The sequence below is a fragment of the Miniopterus schreibersii genome, assembly GCF_964146895.1.
Source record: "Miniopterus schreibersii genome assembly, chromosome: 8".
In the NCBI taxonomy this organism is placed as follows: domain Eukaryota; kingdom Metazoa; phylum Chordata; class Mammalia; order Chiroptera; family Miniopteridae; genus Miniopterus; species Miniopterus schreibersii.
This window is the reverse complement of record NC_138109.1, coordinates 15,987,733-16,008,856: the sequence shown is the minus strand read 5'-3', so window position 1 is coordinate 16,008,856 and position 21,124 is coordinate 15,987,733. Positions and strand designations below refer to the sequence as shown.

The 21,124-nt window shown below is 49.2% G+C and overlaps 1 protein-coding gene across 1 annotated transcript in view; it reads right to left on the bottom strand.

The window, feature by feature from the left end:
* Positions 1-20,296, bottom strand: part of OPRD1 (opioid receptor delta 1) — a 28,233-nt gene extending 7,937 nt beyond the window's left edge. The window contains exon 1 of the mRNA XM_081144052.1: positions 19,911-20,296. Coding sequence (XP_081000178.1) covers positions 19,911-20,137 — 227 coding nt within the window. The 5' untranslated portion in view covers positions 20,138-20,296. The remainder of the gene's footprint in view (positions 1-19,910) is intronic.
* Between the last annotated feature and the right edge of the window lie 828 nt (positions 20,297-21,124).

The window sequence follows — 21,124 nt, the reverse complement described above, 5'->3', positions numbered from 1 at the left end:
CTCACCATGAGGGAAGGAGAAGAGACAGCTACAGGGTTATCTAAGCTCTGGTCTAGCCGCAGCATAGCACTTCCACTAACGCTGACTAGAACTACTCCTGTGGCCCTAGCCAACCGCAAGGGGCTGAGGAGTACAGTCTTTTACGTGCCTAGAAGCAGGGAAACCATATATTAGTGAGCGTTAGTAAATTCCCCCACCACTCCCTGTTATGGTGGATGATTAACTCTCTTACACTACCTAACTCCACCTCCCTGTCCATTCTCCCAATATAGTTTTACCACAATTTTTAAATTTTAAGCTAAATTGATATTCAAGGTTTCTACCTTTTTTTTTTAAGGTTTACATTCTTATGATATTGTCCACTGCTGAGCCAAATGGCATGCTATAATCACATTTATTTTCTACAGATTTTTGTTTTTCCTGGAATTAATAATTGCCTCCTTTTTTAAATTTGCTTAGTTCTGTGTATATATTGCTAAATCTCCTCAAACACTCCCGCGGACCTGTAAAATGCCTTTCCCATGCAGTCACATAATATACCAGTTCCTTTTGTGTTCCTAGTGATCCATCTCCTGGAGCCGCCCTCCTCTCCTTTCAATCTGTGAGTGGTTTCTTTCCAGGCCAGCTGCACGCCTACCCTGCTGTGTTAGAGCACCTGTTTCCTGGTTTGCAAGTCTTTTTTTATCTTGGTTTATGCCCTCATTTTGGTGGAGCACATCCTTTAGTCACTTCCTAAGAAAGGACACTTCATAGAAGTAAAATTTTTACACTCTTGCATGTCTGAAAATGTCTTTCTTCTATCCTTATTTATGACTTCTTTGACAGTATAAGGAATAGTAGGTTGGAGATCATTTTCCATCAGAATTTTGAAGGCCTGGCTCCTTCATCTTCTAACTTCCATGTTGCCACCGAGGTATCTGAACCATTCTGACTCCTAGTGATTTATATGTAAGCTGTCCTCCCCTACCCTGAAACTTTTAGGATTGTCTCTTTATCCCTAGTATTCTGACATTTGTGATGATGTACCTTCGGGCGGTTCTTTTTCATTTCGCTGGGCGCTCTCGGTCTGGAGATTCATGTCCTGCAGTATGAAATGTACTCATATCGTTTACTAGGTCGGTCATCCCCTCTCTCTCTGCTTTTTCTGGAATCCCTGAACAATCGTTAGTCAGACTTTGGGCCTCCTGGATGGATCTCTAATTTTTTATCTTCATCTCTGTCTTTTTGGTACATCCTCTGGGAAATTTCCTTTTCATTTTCCCTCAACTTTTATATTGACTTTTTTTAAGTTATAGCTCTTGTGTTTTATTTTCTCAGTGCCTTTTCTTCTTACAACATCTTATTTCATGGATACAATATCTTCTCTTATCTCTCTAAGGGTATAATAGTTTTTGTTTTTTGTATTTTCTTCTGCTCTCTGCATTGTCTTTTTGCTTCAGACCTTTTTTGTTTATTTGCCTGTATTGGCCTTTCTCTTCTACCCTGGAGACTTCCTTCAAATATCTGGTGATATGTGACTAACGGTGCATCTTTCAGTGAAGCGCTAAATAACTAATTGACAGGTGTGTGTGTGAGTGTGGGGGCCCTGTAGGGGGACTGAGCAAAGATCTGGCTTTACACTGGGGGACAGCTAAATATCAATGTCTGAAATTCTCTTCTCTAGGGCTTTCAGAAAAGAATCCTCTTATCTCCTGCCTGGCAACACACGTCTGGCTGTCAAGATTCCGGTAGCAGAGAGACAGAAGGTATCTGGGGACCCTTCCATTTTCCATTCAGTATCTCACTCTGACCCTTTCTGTGTCTGCTGGCCCTGAGTTCAGAGTTTCTCCAGGTTAACTTCTCTAGGGAAAAAACCTTGACCTCCTGCAGAGTAGGGGTAGTCACCTGGTTGTGCAGGGTCCAAGAGCGAGGGTCTCACTGCTCCCTCTATAGATAATCAATCCCCTGCGAGCTTGGCGAGCTGCAGGAATAATCAGAAATCGAGTGCGACTAAAGGGTAGTGAGCCAGAGCGGAAAAAACAGGAGAGGCAGCAGAAGTCAGCAGGGTCAAATCACCCGGAGCCTTCAGGCCATAACAAGAAGTTTGGATTTTATTCTGAGTGCAAGGGGAAATCACTGGAGATTTTAAGCAGAGAAGTGATATGGTCTGATTTATGTGTGTTTCTTCGTTTTTTTTAAGTATTTTTTTTAATTGATTTCAGAGAGAGGAAGGGGGAGAGAGAGAGATAGAAACGTCAGTGATAAGAATCATTGATCGGCTGCCTCCTGCACGCCCCCTACTGGGGATTGAGCCCAAAACCTGGGCATGTGCCCTGACCGGGAATCAAACCGTGATCTCCTGGATCCTAGGTCAACACTCAACCACTGAGTCACGCTGGCCAGGTTTATGTGTGTTTCTTAAAAGGTCACTCTGACTATTGTCTGGAGGCTAGATGGAGGGCAGAGCAAGAGTAGGCAAGAGACTGAGCTTTCTAGAAAGATAAAGTACTTATTGCCCTCCCCCTAAAATCCTACTGTTGATTTCTAATTCTTTTTTCTTTTTTCCTATTTCAAAAAGTTGTGGGTATAACATTGGGCTCCTACTTTACACCATATTAAAAAATTAACTCAAAATGGGTTAAAGAGCTGAAACTATAAAACTCTCAGAAGACACTGTCAACAGAGTGAAAAGGTCACCCACAGATGGGAGAAAATATCTGCAAATCACATATCTGATAAGGGATTGATATCTAAAATACATAAAAAACTCCTACAATTCAACAATTTAAAAAAATCAGATTTTTGCCCGGCCGGGAGTGGCTCAGTGGTTGAGCATCCACCTGGGATCCAGGCGATCGGGGTTTGATTCCCGGTCAGGGCACATGCCCGGGCTGCGGGTTCGATCAGTGACTCTCTCATCGTTGATGTTTCTATCTCTCTCTCTCCCTCTCCTTTCCTCTCTCTGAAATCAATAAAGATATATTTTTTTAAATAAAATAAATAAATAAATCAGATTTTTTAAAAGGGCAAAGGACCTTGAACAGACATTCTCTAAAGATATACAAACGGCCAATAAGCACATGAAAAAATGCTCAACATCATTAATCATTAGGGAAATGCAAATCAAAATCACAATGAGAGGTCACTTTATACCTACCAGGATGGCTACTATAAAAAACAACAGAAAATAACAAGTACTGGAAAGGATGTGGAGAAACTGAAACCCTTGTGCTCTGTGCTCTAAAGTGGTGCAGATGCTGGGGAAAACGGTATGGCAATTCCTCAAATACTGAAAGTAGAACTGCCATATGATCCAGCAATTCCACTTCTGGATATATGCCCAAAAGAATTAAAAGTAGGATCTCGGATATCGGTACACACATGTTCAAGACAACGTATATTCACAGTAGCCAAAAGCTGGAAGCAACCCAAGTGTCTGTAACCAAAATGTGGTATATCCGTACAACGGAATATTATTCAGATTTAAAAAGGAAGGAAATCCTGACACATGCTACAATGCGGCTGAACCTTAGGACGCTGTGCCAAGTGAAATAAGCGATTCACAAAATGAAAATGCTCTGTGACTCCACTCACATGAGGTACCTAGAGGAGTCGGATGCAGAGGCAGAAAGTCGAACGGCGCTGCCAGGAGCTGGGGGAGCGGGGAGTGGGGAGTTATTATTTAATGAGAACAGAGCTTCGGTTTGGAGAGATGAGAAGAGTTCTGAAGACGGATGGATGGTGGTGACGGCTGCACAACTGTGTGAATGTGCTTAATGTCGCAGAGCTGCACACTTAAAAAGGGTTAAGATGGTAAATTTTATGTTATGTGTATTTTACCACAATGGGGGGAAAAGGGCTGCGGATAATCCAGAGCTGCCGCAGTCTATTTTCCACGCTGGAGAGTGCAGTGAGGGAGTCCTTTAGAGGCATTCAGATCTTGGCTCCTTGCCACACTTAGCTGTGTGACCTTGCATAAATTACTTCACCTTTCTGAACCTGTTTTCTCATTGGTAATTTCAGTGCAATCAAGCTTTTTAGGAGCCAAAAACATGTGAAAATGTCAAGCTTACTAGTCAGCATATAGACAAGAACTGTCAGCTCTTTGGGGATTTTTTTTCTTGATATTTTTCTGCTTTTTTTCTCACAGGATTCAATCCTCACCATTGGACCCAACCCTGGGACTGAGGACGGTAAGCTCTGACTGAACCTCTGTTGACTCTGAGATGCACTGGGAAACCCTTTGCTTTCTTTCTAAGTCAAATCCCATTAGCTCATCTTGAATTATGCAGCTGCTAGAAATTTGCTCCCAAACATCTCAGTCCTCAGCGGGGCTTCCTGAGCTCTAAAGCCCTCCTGTCTTCTGTCAAACAGCCCCATTGTCAGGGAAGATCACCCTCGCCTCTACTAATTTGCCTTCACTTTGAAGGAGATGAGGCGTGCTCTTGACTGAAGCACAGCCAGGGCCACATTAAATCCACACACCCTCCTGAGCCTCTGAAGAGCTGGGATTCTCAGATGACAAGTAAGCTCCTTGTAAGAATTTTCTCCCCCAGGCACAGCCAGGGCAGTTGGTGAGACTGGCTGACGTCTTAATGCCCGGCGTCCAGAAGAAGGCTAAGACATTCCCTCCTTTGTGCAAGGCCTCGATGGGACTGGTCTGACAGCTTCGTATGGGTTGTTTCCTTTCCGCAATATTCTCTGAGTGCCTTTTCTTTCAGGTGCCGGGCACTATGCCAAAAGCAGCAAACGCATGATTTCACTTCACCCTCGCTGCAACCCTGAGTGTCAATACCACGCTCATTCTACAGATGAGCCAAGTTAGAGGGCTCCCCCAAAGACACATGGCTGGGAAGTGACATGACAGGATGCAAACTTCCATCTGGTCTCCACTGCCCACGCTCATAACCCCTCGGGGCTGTGCTTTGCTGTTCCCTGTCCCCTGGCCTCCTTGTCACCTGCACTACCTTATCAAATATTGGCCATGGTGAGGGGCCCAATCCGAGGCCAGGACTGAGTGCAGTAAACTGGTCCAGAGCTGGGCTGGCTCCATAGAATCCATCTGGTTTTCACACATTCCTTAACCCTGCTATGTCCGGAGGGTTGGAGACAATCTGCTCACAATCCAGGTGGGTTCAGGGAGCGACAGATATATAAACACCAGAACAATATCACAGGCACAATGATGGGGCCCAATGGGGCAAGGAGGAGTGGTCAATTCAGCACAACACATACACCCCTGGTCACGAGGGGGCAGCAACCAGTATTTATGGACAACTATTTGTAAGGTCTTCTCAGGCATTGTTGCATGCATTCCTTAAACCTGTGTTTGTTTTGTTTTTTAAATATATCTTTATTGATTTCAGAGAGAGGAAAGGAGAGGGAGAGAGAGAGACAGAAACATCAATGATGAGAGAGTCATTGATCGAGCCCGCAACCCGGGCATGTGCCCTGACCGGGAATCGAACCCCGATCGCCTGGATCCCAGGTCGACGCTCAACCGCTGAGCCATGGCCGGCCGAGCTGTTCTGTTTTTTAAACAGGTGATAAACATTTGTTGGACACTGACTAAGAACCAGGCACTGGGAAAGTGTTCTGCATCATTTAACCCTCCCAGGATCCCCTACGGGGTGGACAGTATTTGTTACTCCCAACTTACACAGAATGTGCCCAAGGTTGCAGTCAGAAAGCGGCTGAGCAGATTCAAACCCAGTGCTCTTCCCTGAAACCCCAGTGCCTTCCTTTGATTTCAGTTTCAGCTTCTCTCTTGTGGACCCAAAGTACTGTGTGCGCCCCTCACATACTCTCTTTGGCAATTAAAACATAAGCTCCCCGAAAGCATGGTGTTTGTCTTGGCCACCACTATGCGTCTAGAACTTAGAGCAGCGCCTAGCACAAAGCAGGCGCTCCAAATGCGCGGTGAACGAATGAATGTCCATGAGTCCGTCTTCTAAACTAGACTGGGACGTCCTTTGGGCAGAAACTGTGTCCCCTTCATGCTACACAGAGGGGACAGAGTGTTCACTGGAGGACCCCCTGTGGACAGAGGAGTCAAGGTGCCCTGACCCTTGGAAGTAACCAGTCACGGCGTGAAGAGCTTAAATTGGGACATCTCCCCCCCCCCCCCCCCCCCCCCCCCCCCCGCTCTCCTCTCCTTCCTTCTCCCCGTTTGCCTTCTGTCCTCACTTGGACCAGCCCAGGTTCCCTGAAGGACATCTGGGCCTGGCCCAGTTTGCCCTGAATCTGAAGTGACTCAGCTCCACAGCAGCAAAGGGAAATACTGTCAGATCATTTATCCAAAGGAGCTCATTTGTTTTCAACTAACCTGAGGGGAATTTTTTTTTCCATTTATGCACAAAAGCCTATGTGGATCAAAGTCAGGGCAAGAGACCTCAAAACCAAAACAATAACAGCAACAGCAATAAGATAAGAGCATCACCCTCAGTCTGATCAACCTTGTGGTACCTGAGGAACCAAATCGAACGAAATGGCTTCAGCCTAGATCAAAACTCATTTGGTCCCACACGGTGTGGACTGCTGGAGTATTTAGAATTAATTTTAATCCCAAATGCTTTTTGAGATCTCAAAAATAATAGCTGCTAACTATAAAATGTTCAAACTATACAGAATCATTTAATGAAGAATGTTTAAAAACCATCACTAATATTACAGACCACATGCAAGCACACAAATCCTGTTTTACATCATTGGGATCTTACTCTGATACTGTTATATAACCTGTTTCTTTCTCTCAAAACTATGCTGTGACCATCTTTCTATAACCATAGATACAAATTAATATAGTTTTTGGTGACCGAACTGATTGTTATTCTAGTCCAGAGGTCAACAAACTTCCTTCTGTAGATTCAGAGAACAAATATTTTAGGCTTTGTAGGCCACATAAGGTCTCTGTTGCATAACCTTTTTTTCTTTCTTTCTTTCTAACAACGCTTTAAGAGTATAAAAACCATTTTTAGCTCAAGGACCACACAAAAACAGACTTCAGGTTAGATCTAGTCTCACTTATAGATACTAAAGCTCCCAAATAAAGTTACTTAATAAATCCCCTGTTGAAAGATATATAGGTTGTTTCTTCTCTTTTTGTTATTGTAAATAATGCTGTGACAAACATCTTCATGCACACAGCTCTCTGATGGTCTCCTAGAGAAAAATCCTAGAATCTGAGCTAGAAGGAAACTTCACAGTGAGGGCTTTCCCTCTGCGGCACTCTGTCAAATGGCTGTGCAGTTTCTACTTGAGTGTGTCCGAGACAGGGAGCCCACCACCTGCAGGCACGATCAGCCCATTGTTGGGCCAACTCACAGGGTAGGCAAGTCCTTTCTTTTCTTTTTCTCTTTTTTTTTTTTCTGGGGGGGGAGGGCAGGGGATAAAGACTAGCTCCTTCTTACCACTGTTAGCTCCTTCTTAGCACTGTTTTCCTGGTTCTGCCCATGGAGTCACAGAATCTAAACCTAACCCTTCCCCCTTCCACGTGTTGGAAAATGGAGCTATTAACAGTGCACACTTCATCCAGCTCTGGGGAGGCCTGAGTTCACACAAGGGCTCGGTATGTGTCAGCTGCTGTGGCTGGTCGGTTAGCTGCCTTCTCAGCGCTGTGTGGCCATTCTTGGAGCCCCATCGCGGTTTGTCCTCAGGTATCCATTGACGTGATTATGAGCGAAGATGACACCACCTCTCAGGTGAATGGAGGATGATGCAGGTAAATCACATCGCAGGCACACAGATGGTGCTGGGGCCTGGCCTTCTCGCATTTCTCTAGGCAAGAAAATGAGGCCAGATCCCTTTTCTGTGGGATCTGTAATCTCAATCCACTCATGTGGACTCATGCCCCAGCTAGCACAGGTGGCTCCTGAGGACAGGTTTCCAGGTTTCTACCCCGTGGCTGGCTGCACCCACCCATACCCAGATGTGATTTTCATGTATTTCTTACCTGACTGGCATCACTGCTAGTAGAACATCGGCTGAAACTGCACCCTGTCACACATGCCCCCCAGATCGGCCTCCCCAAATTGCAACTTTGTTCATCTCCTTCTACTTCTAAACCGCTCCAGAAATTCCCCACTCCCTGCAGCTCCACGTCGTGTGCCAGGGATTCAGCAGATACTGTTACCACCGAGGCTGTAATAACTGTGGTGGGTTGAAAGTAGCCCTGAAAGAGACAAGTCCACATCCCAGCCCCCACTACCTGTGAGTGTGGCCTTATTTGGAAAAAGGATCTTTACAGATGTAATTAAGTTAAGGATCTCCAGATGGATTATCTGGGTGGACCTTAACTCCAATGACAAGCGTGCTTGTAAGAGACACGCAGGGAGAAGAGGAGATGGCCATGGGAAGACGGAAGGAAAACCAGAGCGATACAGCCACAAGCCAAGGGATGCCTGGAGCCACCAGACGCTGGAAGGGGCAGGGGAAGATTCTCCCCAAGAGCTTTCAGAGGAAGTGCAGCCCTGCAGACATTTTTTGGACTTCTGGCCTCCATAACTTGAGAAAAATACATTTCTGTTGTTCTAAGCCATCAAATTTGTGGTAATGTGTTATGGCAGCCCATAATATAGTAAAGGTGCAAACCAGAGAGAAGTACAGACTTTGGCACCAGACACACTAGATTTAAGCCCCAGCTCTGCCTCTAACTAACAGTCTGGCCTTGGGCGAGTTCTAACATCTCTGAACCTCAGTTTGCTCCTCTGTGAAGTGGATATAATGATCCTACTACATGAGGGTGTGGTGAGTGGTGAGTGAGTTCATGCCTAGATGTCCTAGCACACTGCAGGAGCACTCATATAACAGGAGCATCTCTTCTTGTCCAGATGAGGAAAATGGGCCCAGAATAACACCTGCTGAGCTGCTCTGGGAGTCCCAGGAACTTCACTCCTGTGCTGGCCCTTGGTAACCTGCCCCCATTGGGGTGGGACACAGAGCCCTGGGCTGAACTTCAGCACTGGAAGAGGTTCTGATCTGCCACACTGAATTCAAAACTCCTCTCCCACTTTACAGATGGGGAAACAAGCCTAGAGAGGGAAAGACATAAGGCACAAGGTTACATAGAGTACTGGTTCTCCTAACTTCTGGAAGGCCAAGCTCTACTTCTCCAAGCTGCTCTCCCAGAAGCTGAGTCCCAGATGAGGGTCAAGATAGCTGAGGCCAGAGGAAAAGGGGGATCCTGTCCAAGGCATCAGAATTCCTGAAGCAGCCCTGGGCTCTTAGTAGATGCCCACGTTCTAGGTGCCATGTCCAATGATTAACCCAGGTAGGGTAGGTCCATGGATAGAACCATCCCCATCACTGCCTTCATCTTTGCCACCATCTCCATCACAGCAGCCACACAGACTCAGTGCTTACACGGTCCTGACAGTCTACTGAATTCTACCATGATGTTTACATACATGATCTTGTTTAATCGCTCCAACAACCCTATGAAATTGCTACTATTACCCCCATACACAGCAGGAAAGGGAGCCTTGGAGAGTGCACTGGGTTGAATGGGTGCCCCCCAAATTCACGTCTACCCGGAACCTCAGAATGCAACACCTTATTTGGAAAGAGGTTGCAGATTAAATTCATTAAGATGAAGTCATACCAGATTAGGGTGGGCCCTAAATTCAGTATGACTGGTGTCCTTATAAAAGGAAACACAGAGACACACAGACAGAAGGAACACAGCCATGTGAAAACAGGCAAAAACTGGAGTGACGCAGCTGCAAGCCCAAGGGAGGCCAAGGATTGCCAGTGAGCGCCGGAAGCTCGGAAGGAAGGATTCTTCCCCAGAGCCTTCGAAGGGAACATGGCCCTGCTTGGTTTCGGACCTCTAGCCTCCTAAACTGTTGCTTTAAGCCACCCAGTTTACGGTAATTTGTTATGGCAGCCCAAGGAAACTAATAGAGAGGGGTTCACCATCTTCCCAGCTGTGGCCTAAAACACAGAAGCAATGTCTGTTAAAACTGCTCCATTCCCCAGGTCTCCCACCGAAAGGGCTTTTTTCTTTTTTTCACTTTATTAAATTTATCAGGGTAACAATGGTTAACATGAACATATAGGTTTCGGGTGTGGGTTTCTAGGTCACAAGATCTGTACCAAAAAAAAGGCTTTTTTCATCAGGAATATAGAATGTTAGCACTGAAAGGAAAGATGGCTGGTGAGAGTATTTACTGAGCACTTACTAGGTGCCAGTTGCATGTGTGTTCATTATCCCACTGAATCTGCACAACTACCACAGGAGGCGAGCGTTAGTAGCCCCATTTTACAGATGAGGAATGTTGAGGCTCAGAGGAGTAAAGTTACTCACCAAAGTCCCTCTGACTCCAGAACCCATCCTCTAATCTTTACCACACTCTCATCTCTCTCTCTCTCTCTCTCTTTCTCTCTCTCTCTCTCTCTCTCAGCAAGTCAGGTTCAATCCCTTTGTTTTACACATGAGGAAACCGAGGCACAGCTACAGCAGCGATCACAAAGGCTCTGCCCACCTTGGGGAACAGCTTAAATAAAGCAGCCGCCAGCCAGCCAGGGTCCAGGGGGGGCTCCCTCTATTTGCAGACAAAGGGTGGTTGCTCTTCCCACTGGCAAAACAAGGCGGCTGGGCAGCAAGGGCTGTGAGCTACATCCCTGCCCACCATTTAACAGTAATGGCAAGTGGCCAGAAATTAATTAGCTGTCTCAGTTTTGGCAAAGCCCTGAGGAAGGAAGGTGGTTAATTATAATGAGACCCAGTGAGTCACAGGAGAAGATTAAGGGCTGGAATATGGAAATACAGGGCCCCTGAGTTGAACATGAGTAGGGAGGCGGCCTGGTCGGCAATGAACAGGGCAGACTCCTTGTTCAGTTCAGTTCAAGAACCACAACATGCTCATAGAAACCAGGGAAGAGAAGCTCTTCTCCATCACCCTGGCTCCGCTTCTGGCTTAAGGATGGCTGGACCAAGGGATGGGGCAGTCGGACACAATGGAGGCCCCAAGAAAGCAGAGTTCCTGACGTGTGACTTGTCAACCCATGGGTGTCTAGAAATAGGACATGTCTCTCCTCAAACACCTATTGACCTGACATCTGAGTGTCAGCCCCTAGGCTGGGGCTCCAGCTTTGAACAAAGGATTCTCCCCCACCCCACATCTGCTCATTTTTGGGGGGAGAGAAAGAGATGCGCAATCACGGTTTTGAAAATGTGTGTGGTCCCTGCTGTGATGGGGGCCACATAGGGCACTGTGGGAACACAGAGGAGGGGGAGTAGAGAAGGTCCCCTGGAGGAAGGGTTTCCTAAACTGAGAAGGGGTTATTCAAGAGAGAAGAGGCCTACGGTCCCTGCACATTTTATTTCCCTCTTGTCTGATAGTTGGGGGATTTTTATTATGGACCCGGACTCAAGAGAGAGAATCTCATTAACAAAATGTCAACTAGATATTTAAGAAATACTTAGTGATGGCTCCTTAGGGCCAGGGATAGAACTAGGAAAGATATTAGATGGGACACGGTTCCTGCCCTCCAGGAGCAGCCAGAATAAAAGGGAGGGCACACACAGCAACAATTACACCGCAATTAGAAAACACTATTTCATGACCATCTATTTTTGTGTGTGTCTCCCTCTCTCTATGTGACAGGCTCTGGACAAACACACTTGATTTACATCAAGTGTTTTTCTATCACCCCCATTTCACAGATGAAAAAACAGGCTCATTGAGGTAAGCCCAAGGGTGAACAGCCAGCAAGAAGCAGACCTGGATTTGAACCCCAATCTCTCTGCTTCTGAAGGATATGGCTGCCTGGCGAGCCATGGGCGCTGCCCCAGGAAAAGTGGGGTTCTGTGGGGCCTATCCGGTGTTGTCACTAGCACCCAGGCTGGACTGCCCTATGCAGGAACCCACTTCTCATGCTCCCAGGTACTAGTGTTTCTAGCTACCCTTGGCTCTCCCCTAGGCCAGGTAATTCCAAGCATGGAAAGAGATACAAGATGAGGGGACAAGGAATTTGGAAAGGCAGGTTCCAATCCTGATTTGGCCACTAATTCAAAAGACACAGAACATCTCCAGGCCCCAGTTTCCTCATTTGTACATCAGATGGCTGAACTTGACATACAGGGTGGCAGAAGCCAGGGCAGTAGTTATGAGTACGGGTTCTAAGATCGGAATGACCTGACTTCAACCTGACTCTGGGACTTTGAGCCATTGCTACTTCCCTGAGCCTCACCTTTCCTCGTCTGTAAAATGGGGGCTCACCTCATAAGGATATAAGGATTAAACAGGATACTATATGCACATCTCTAAGCAGAGCATCTGGCACAAAATAAGTGTTCAATAAAGGGAATCATCATCCATGATTCAAAATCCAATGTAGGAAAAAAGGTTACTTCTGCAGGGAGATGAGCGAGGCTGTTTCCACCTCTCTCTGGGTGGTGTTTATTGAATGGGGCTTTTGGGCCTCAAAGGACTTTGAAGTTTGAGTTCTTTCCATTTATCAAGAATGACTCGAAAAGTGACAAAAGACATGATTCTCTCCCTACACACCCACCCAGGCCAGAGACAAAGCAGCTGATTTCTGCAGCTGCACTGGGAGCTGTAAATCAACAGAGCGCAACCCAGATGCCCCATCCCACCCCATGCCCCCAGCTGGTAATGGGGTCTAAATTGCTCGTTTAAGCCAGGCTTTCTGCTCTACCCACCCCACGATTATCCCTCTTCCTGGGCATGGTATGATGTTCTGGGTAGCCAATTGGATTTAGAGGTCCCAGGACTCTGAGCTTAATGAAATCATGCCTTGCCCTTGCACAGCCCCCTTCCTCTCAAAGTCCAGGCATCATCTGCCAGGAAGGGGAGAAAGGCAATCTGAGATCACAGCATCTGAGAAGTATTCTTCCAATCTCAGCCATGGTGAGAGGGGCCTGAAATTGTTTGTCTTATCTTTTCTCCACCCAAACCTGCAGTGCCAAACTTGCAGCCAGGGGTTGTCCCGTGTCCTCTTGCATACCTTCAGTGATGGAATGCTACCTACATTACACAGTGGCCTATACTTTCTTGGAGAGCTTTGACAGTTGCAAAATTTCTTAAAGAAATTATACGAGATGTGCACAAACATAAGTGTCCCAGAATGTTCACAGATGCATTATTTAGATTGGCATGATACTAGAAATAACGTAAGTCACCCCAAATAGAACAGTCATATAATGCGGCCATCAAAAAATCATGATTTCAAAGAATGTTTGATACAATGAGAGTGTGCTCATGACATAATGTTAAGTGAAAAGGCAGCTTACAAAATATTTTATATGATGTAATCAGTATTTCAACATAGTGTGATCCTCATGTCATTAAAACATAGGGGGGGAGAGAGGCAGAAAAAAGAGAGAGATGGGAAAGAAATACACCAAAATGGCAAAGTTTTTCTCTGAAATAACTACTGTGTTCCCTTTATAGTAAAAAAACATTTATAATATTAAACTGATAAAGTTTCCCTGTAGTATCCCTCCAATAATTCTGGTTCCTATGAGGCTCAATAAATATCAATCAAATGAATGAAAAGCGAGTCTCACTCCTCTTCTAAGAAGACATAAAAATAGAAAACATTTACTTACTAAATGCCTGGTTCTGAAGTCTTTCATATCATGCCTCATGAACTTCTCATAACCACCCTCTATTACTACTCCCACTTCACAGATGAGAAAACTGAGGCTCAGAGAGGTTGTGTATATATGGCCCAAGCTTACTTTCTTAGTAGATGGCACAGCTGGGACGTGATCCCAGGTTATCTGGCTCCAATATCCAGGCTCTCAACAGCTGTTACCCCACGCAGAGGCCTCAGAGGTTTACAATCTGCCCTGTTGCTCCCTTCTCCAACAGATACCCCCAGCTCTCACCCCCATCCCTCTTGTGTCTCATGGACAGCAGTAGCAGAGTCGAAGTGGAGTGGTTTTGGAGTCAGAAAGATCTGGGTTTGCATCTGTCTGGCTGTGAGAGGCACCTACTCCCTCATCTATAAGTGAGAATCTACGGCCCCATTGCACAGCCGTCGTGAGGCCTGGAGTAGCCTCTGGCATGTGGCCAAAGCTCAGGAGAGGCTCCTCAGTGCCCTCTGTGACTCCTCTGGACTCAGTCGATTGTGTCTGAGTCACACACACTCTCCAGGGAATGAACCCAAGGCCTGGGAAGTGTTGGCTCGGGGCAAGGCCAGAAGGCAGAGCAGGAACACCCGCCGGGCTGCTGCTCACTCTCCCTGCCTTCCTCACCACAGGTCATCTGGCCCTGCCTCCTCCCTTCTTGTAGGTCCAACAGCGCTTCAGGGGACAACTGAGGCCAGGGTTTCCGTGACCAGTCCAAGGTCATACAACTCTCTTCCATCACCCTGAGCTGGCCTCTCTGGTTTCCCCATATCGAGGCCCTCCCAGGCCAATCCATCTCACACCCACCCACACCAAACTCATCCTCTTGAACACCGTTCTGGACCGACTGATTGCTCCAAAGTCCTTTCCCCCATGGCCTGTGACCCAAATCTCCCTCATTTCCCAGCATGGCTACCTTACTGTGGAACCCGAGAACCTGTCCAGCCCTAGCTCCCACTATCCAGACTTGAAACTGGAGCCTCAGTATGACCTCTGGCTCCTAACACAGCCCTGCCGGAATGACTCCCTCCTATTACCTGGGGCTGATCCTCGGAGTTCCTCTAACATTTTAGCCTCACCAGGAATTTTGGAAGGCAGAGGCCATAGTTAGTAGATTCATCACTGGCTCCAAAGCCTGGCCAAAGCTCAACACACAGCAGGCACCTTCACAACCACGGCGAGGAGGACACCTGCTGGCAAGGCCTTTCCTGCTTTTGTCCCTACAACCTCCCTGTCATCACAGCCACCCCAGCCCTGGCACTCTCAGCTCAGCCACGGTGAACTTTCCTGCCCTCTGCAGCTCTTGAACATCGCTGAACCTTTCTTTGCTCATGCTGTTCCCTGGCCTGGAATGCCGCGCAAGCTGCACTTGCCCCTGGAGCTGTAACTAACCGAGGGTCCTGAGGGGCATGGCCAGGCTGAGGCTTCAGCTGAGAGTCTGGGCAGCGGGAGCTGAGCTGGACGGCTCTGGCAGGGGTCAGTATCAGCAAATGCTTGTTGAGTGAGTAAAAGCGTGGATGATGCAGCAAGCAGGAGAGGGCCCAAGGTGGAAAATGCAGACAGTCAGGCCTCACAGCCACCAGCTGTGCATGCCCCGAGCAGCTGCAGGGGTGCTGGTCAACCACAGCTAGCCCGCACTGAGGGCCTGCAATGTGCCAGGGGCCGGGCTGTGGCCTTTCACATGCATGAGCTCACTAATCCTTCCAATAATCTACACCGATCACCCTAATTTTACAAATGCAGAAATGAGGCTCAGGGGAGTTAGGCTCTTTGCCCAGGATGTGGTTGAGCTGGAACTGGGACTGGGGGCACTACCTGAACCCGAGCTGTGACCTTTACCACTGCATTGTGTCACCTCACTGGAATATCTACTGGCCTATGGGCACTGGGTCTGTGGACCCCAACCCAGGCCACAAGAGAGAGGAGGGAGACAAAAGCCAAGGAGCTCATGCTGGGTCCCCAAAATCAAGATGGGGACTCAGAGCTCCAACCCTGCAAAGTTGACACTTGAACACTTATCCCAGCAACACCTGGCACCTCAGTAGCAGACAGAGGGGACAACCAGACCATGCAATCTGCCCCAGCCCCTGCTGCCTGGCCCAACCTCCCCTCCCAGCTCTGTGCCAAAGTCACCTGGGATGGGAAGGGAAACACATGCTTTATCAACATCACCTTATCTTTAGGACAAAGGTGCCTAGGAGGCAGGCACTAGGACCCACATTTTACAAATGGAGAAACTGAGAGGCAGAGTGGCCATCCAACTCGCTAAAGATCTGAGTGGGTGGCAGCGCCAGCATTTCATACAAGGAGACATGAGCTGAGGGAGAGATCAAGGGGCAGAGAAGCACATGGCCTAAAAGAGAGAATCAAGAGGGACAGGGGGCAGGGCGAGGGTGGAGTGGGGGTAGTAAGAGACATAGCAGGGTGCAAATCTGCCACAACCAGGAGCAGGGAGAGGTGGAGGTGGGGAGACAGAGCGGGCTGTGGAACAGACAAGAGCCAAGTGGAAAAGCACCGACTCCATTCACCTTCCTGGATTCTGGAGCAGGCAAGCCAGGAAATTCAGGTACAGGGAAGATGGAGTCCCCTGTCAGAGATGGGAGGGGGCCTCCCGCTAAGCTCTTCACACTCCACCCTACCCAGAGGGCTGCCAAAGGGAACTCTGAGATGCCAGCCCTGCTTGGGGACCAGATGTCCCGAAAAATCCTGTTCACACTTCAGGAACCACAGGCTGTTTGCTAAAAGTGCAATTCCCAGAGGCCCCCCTCTGCACCCGGCAGGATGAGTGGGCCTCTCAGGCAGGCCCATGAGGTGGGGAGAGGCCCGGGATGTGGGGGAAGACGGAACGGAGAGTGTTCGGTGATGTCAGGTTCTGAGATCCCTGTGTTGTTCTTTTCAGCCCCTCATCCCTGTCAGTCTTCCCATCAGAGGCTCCTCCCTCAGCTATTTACTTAGCTGCCTCTCACTCATCCTTTAGCTTCTCGGAGGCCTTCTCTGAGCTCCCTGCCCAGGTGAGACCCTCCCCCTATCGTGAGCTCCCAAAGCCCCCACATTTTCCACAGCTACAAATTTAAGTTTGCTGGATGACTAGCCAATGAATGTCTATTTCTCTCACCGGACCCTAAGCTCCATAAGGGCAGGGGCCATGGATTTTTCCTCGCCATTTCTTTCATCTCAGCATCTAGCACAGTGCATCCATAGAATTTTCTTGAATTAGTTAATTCTTTTCATTCCTTCACACAGAGACCCTCCCTGTTCTCAAAGGGCTTAAAAGGCTCAGATACAACACTCTATCACATTTAATGCATCCTCACAACCCAGGATGCATTGTATTCCCACTTTACAGGCAAAGAAATGAGCTTCAGAGGTGAAGTCACAAGCCCAAAGACACAGCAAGGATGTGGCTTTGAACTCAGGATTTGAACTTAGGTCTGTCTGGCTTCTGAGCCCCAGCTCTGCCACTATATCACCCTGCTTTCCTGCCCCAAGGGTCCTCTGGATCTTCCCTTGCAAATCTTCCCTTTATCTTGTAAACTCAAGACTCACAAGCAGAATTCATTCATTCACTCATTCATTCATTCAACCAATCAACTGTTTGGTTGTGCCAGGCCCTGCATGGGGTGCCAGAGAGCCAGACAGAGCAGAGGCTTTTCTCTGTCCTGGGCTCCCCTCTCCCTACTGCTGGTGGGACTTTGCCAGGAGAAGTGAAGCCCTGGGCAGCCGCCCTGTCCCTAGTTTCCCACTGGGGAAGGGCTAACTTCAACCCTCCCTAATTCCCCCTCCCCAAGGACAGCAGCCTAAAATACATGGGCCGAAAAACATGTAGGATCACAATCCTTTTGTCTCCATCATTCTCTGAGGATTCTAGGGCAAAAGGAGGGACAGGATTCTGCCCCCTCCTTTCATGCATTTCTTTGACTGTCGCGTATCCCACGCAGCTCTGGAAAAAGTTCTGGACTGGGAGTCACGAGACCAGGGTTCCAGCTCCGGGTCTAGGCTGGCCATGGGCCTTTAGGGAAACAAGTCACCCTGCCTGTCTCTGAACTGCAGACCCCTCAATCTGTAAAATAGAGATGTTAAGGAGTCTAATGCTTACCCGACAGGGAGGCGGCAAGGATTAAATCGTTCAGACGCAGATATACGGTTCTCACACAGGTACTTGGCCATGGTCTCAGCCAAGTGGGTACCTATGGGGTCTAGCTACCTGCTATCAAGACACATTTGATAAAGTGATTTGGGGAAGGGTGGCTGGGAGCACCCCTCGCAGGCAGAGTCCAGAGCCTTCCCTGAGTGGACCCTCAGAGGTGACAGGCCTTCTCGTAGCTCAATGGCAGTGAGGTTCACCAGCCAGAGGCCCTGGGGAAGAGGCTGGAAATGGGACTGAACACACTGGCGCTCAGCTTTTCCCAGACTAGAGCACCAAGGGCCCTCCAAGAAAGGGTAGATGCCAGGAACCCAGAACTCTCAGAACAGTAGCTACTCTCAGGCCCCCTTTAGGACAAGTGCCTCCCTCCCTCTCCCCTCTTTAATAGGCACTGGGTTCTAAAGGATCTGGAAAATTCCTCCCCTTCATCACAGAGATAGCTTCCATTTGTTGGGTCCAGGCACCAGGCCAGCTGCATTATATATGCTCTCTCATCGACACCTTACAAAAACCGTTGAGGAAGGTCCTATTATGACCTCACTCTATAGATGAAGAAAGTGAAGCTCAAAGAGACAGTGACTTAGCCAAGTCCCAGTTCACGGCAGAGCTGAGATGAATACACACACAGGTTGGCCCAACTCTAAACCCCACACTATCTCCAAAGGCAAAGTGGAGAGGATCACTGACCAAAGCACAAAGCAAAGATCAATGCTGGCTATGTTGGGGGAATGTTTCCACTGTAGCTGGTGATGAGCCATTGAAAACACAGGAAATTCTTGTGTCTTCCATTCTTCCTGGGGAAGCAAAGATCCCCCCGAGATCATCGATGCCAAAGCCCCCTCAACACCCCATCCAATATTGTACAGTGCACTGCGCTCTGCCCTGCAGAAACCCCATACTTCCCAGTCGAGGAGACTGGGTCTCTATCCCTCAGACAGGGAAACTAAGGCAGGTGGGAGGTGGGGCAGGGGGAGTGGTTCCTTCCCTGCTCTGATGGGCATCGGTAACTGGGCTGAGACCACAGTTCACATCTCCAGCTTCTGAGTCCACAATCTCCCTCTCCCCCTGCCTGGTGATTTAGGGCCGTGCCCTTGGCCAACCAGCACAGAGGACCTATTTTCAACTAACGATAAAAACCAGGACATCTTTGTTGTTACAAGAACAGGAGTTTCCTTTCAATCCTTTTGCCCATGTCTGAACTTGTAGAGCTGGGTTGGGGGTTTGCTGCTGGGGCAAACCAATGATGTTTTAGACTCTCTGAGGGGTCCGCATATACCAAGAAGAGAGCCTTACTTTCTCAAGTGAGAACACTCTGGCCCAAAGAAACCACTGCTGCCTTTAGCAGAAAAAAAAAGACTGTTAGAGGAAAGGAGGGAAAAATGGGAAGGGCATTTGTGAAGAGGATCTGAGGTCTCTCAAAACCACATCCAGAGCTCCTGACCAGATGGCCACTGGGGACAGGAGCAAAGAGCTGACTGACTGGCCCACCGCTGTTGCCCACTGTATCCAGGAACCATGGGCTCTCCATTGGCAAATGCACGCACAAGTGCACAAACACGAGTGTCCAAGGGCGCTCTGGATGCTCCCCTCCCTCTGAGGTTTCAGGAGTCTGGCAAGGAACAACACAGTTCACGTTCTCACACAGAGAGATTCACAAACTGACAGTGTGGGACAGGCACACACCAACACAGGAACCTCACCAGATGATCACTAAACGTGATCAGCACGGTGCAGACACGCACACACTCTCCTGTCCCGCACCTGCCCAGGCAGCCTCTCCACTGCTGTTTCCCCAGAGGCCCGCGGCACCTCAGACATCTCTGCCCTCCCGGTGGGTTTCAGAGGCCCAAACGTACAGTGCATTTGTACTGTCACAAACACAGAATCACCCACCCACAAACTGGCAGATACACAAACTGTCGCCAAACTGTTCCACACGGCCTGAAGCAGGAGCAAGGGGATGCCAACAGATGAGCAAATGTTATTTAGTTACACACACACACACACACACACACAGAATCAAATCAGCGTCCTGCTCTCAGTGGAAGTGATTTACCGCCGGGCCCCATGCTCCCCATGCAGAAAAGTAGGGAGACCCGGGGAGTCCGGTGTCCGAGGCCAGGGTCCCAAGCGCGCAGTTCCCACCCTCAGCCGGGCGCAGCCCGCGGCGCCAGCCGGCGGCGGACTCACCGGACGATGCCGTACATGACCAGCACGTTGCCCAGCAGCCCCACGGCGCACACCAGTGAGTACAGCGTGGTGATGGCGATGGCCAGGGCGAGGGACGAGGCGCTGCGGCCGCTCGGCGGCCCCGACGCATTGGCGCCAGCGCTGGGGAAGGCGCTGGGAAAGGCGTCCGAAGCGGTGGCGAGGAGCAGGGGCTGCAGCTCGGTGTCCGCCGACGGGGCCGGTTCCATGGCGGCGGGCGCCGGTTACTCCCCACCGTGCGCCCTGGGCGCAGGGACCATGGGCGAGGAGCGCGCCGAGGGCGGAGGCCGAGGCCCCGACGCCGCCGCTGCACCGGTCGCCGGCTCTCTCCGCGCCTCCTCGCGCGCCTCGCCGCCCACACCGGTCCCGCCCCGGGCGCCCGCCCGCCCGCTCTCTCCGCCCGGAGCGCTCTGCGCCGCGAGCCGCCGCGGGCTCCTCCACGCGCCCGCCGCGCGCACCACGTGGGCCGGAGGCCGCCTCCAGTCTGCGCCCGCGACCGGGGGCGGGAGCTGCACCACCGGCTTGGAGCCGGGCCGAGGAAGCTTCCCACTCTCTCCCTAGAGATGCTCCGCGGGCTCGGGTGTACCCCACACCAGCCGGGATCACCACACCCCCCAGCACACACGCACACTCACACCCCTTTGCTGCTTTGGAGCCAGAAGGACCTGGAGGTGAATCCTGCCGCTCACTCCTGCACTAATGAGCAGTGACCTTGAGCGAGTGACTTAACCTCTCTCAGCTCCATTCTGCTCGCCTGTAAAATGAGGGTAATCACACCACCTGGTTCACAGGGTTAATTAAGATGATGCGAGAAAGAACTTGGCTCAGTGCAGCGCACACAGTGAGTGCTCCGTAAATAACCATTACTCTGCGTAGTTTCTTTCACCGCATTCATTCACTCAACAGATTTTTGGGGTGGGGGAGTGCTGAGTATAAGAGCCAGGTCCTATTGGGGATCTGCTAGTGCACAAAACCAGATGCATCCCCTACCTCCTGGGGCTTACAGTCCAGTGGAGAAGAGACATCAATCCTAAAATCACAGCAATGAAGATACAGTTACAGATGGAGGAAAGTGAAGGAAAGCAATGCTTTCCTCTGGTGGGGCCTACAAAACCCAGAGGTCAGAACACCTTCCCTGAGGAAAGGATACTTAAGGTGAGATGTGAAATTTGGGGAGTAACTAACTTAGGGAAGAA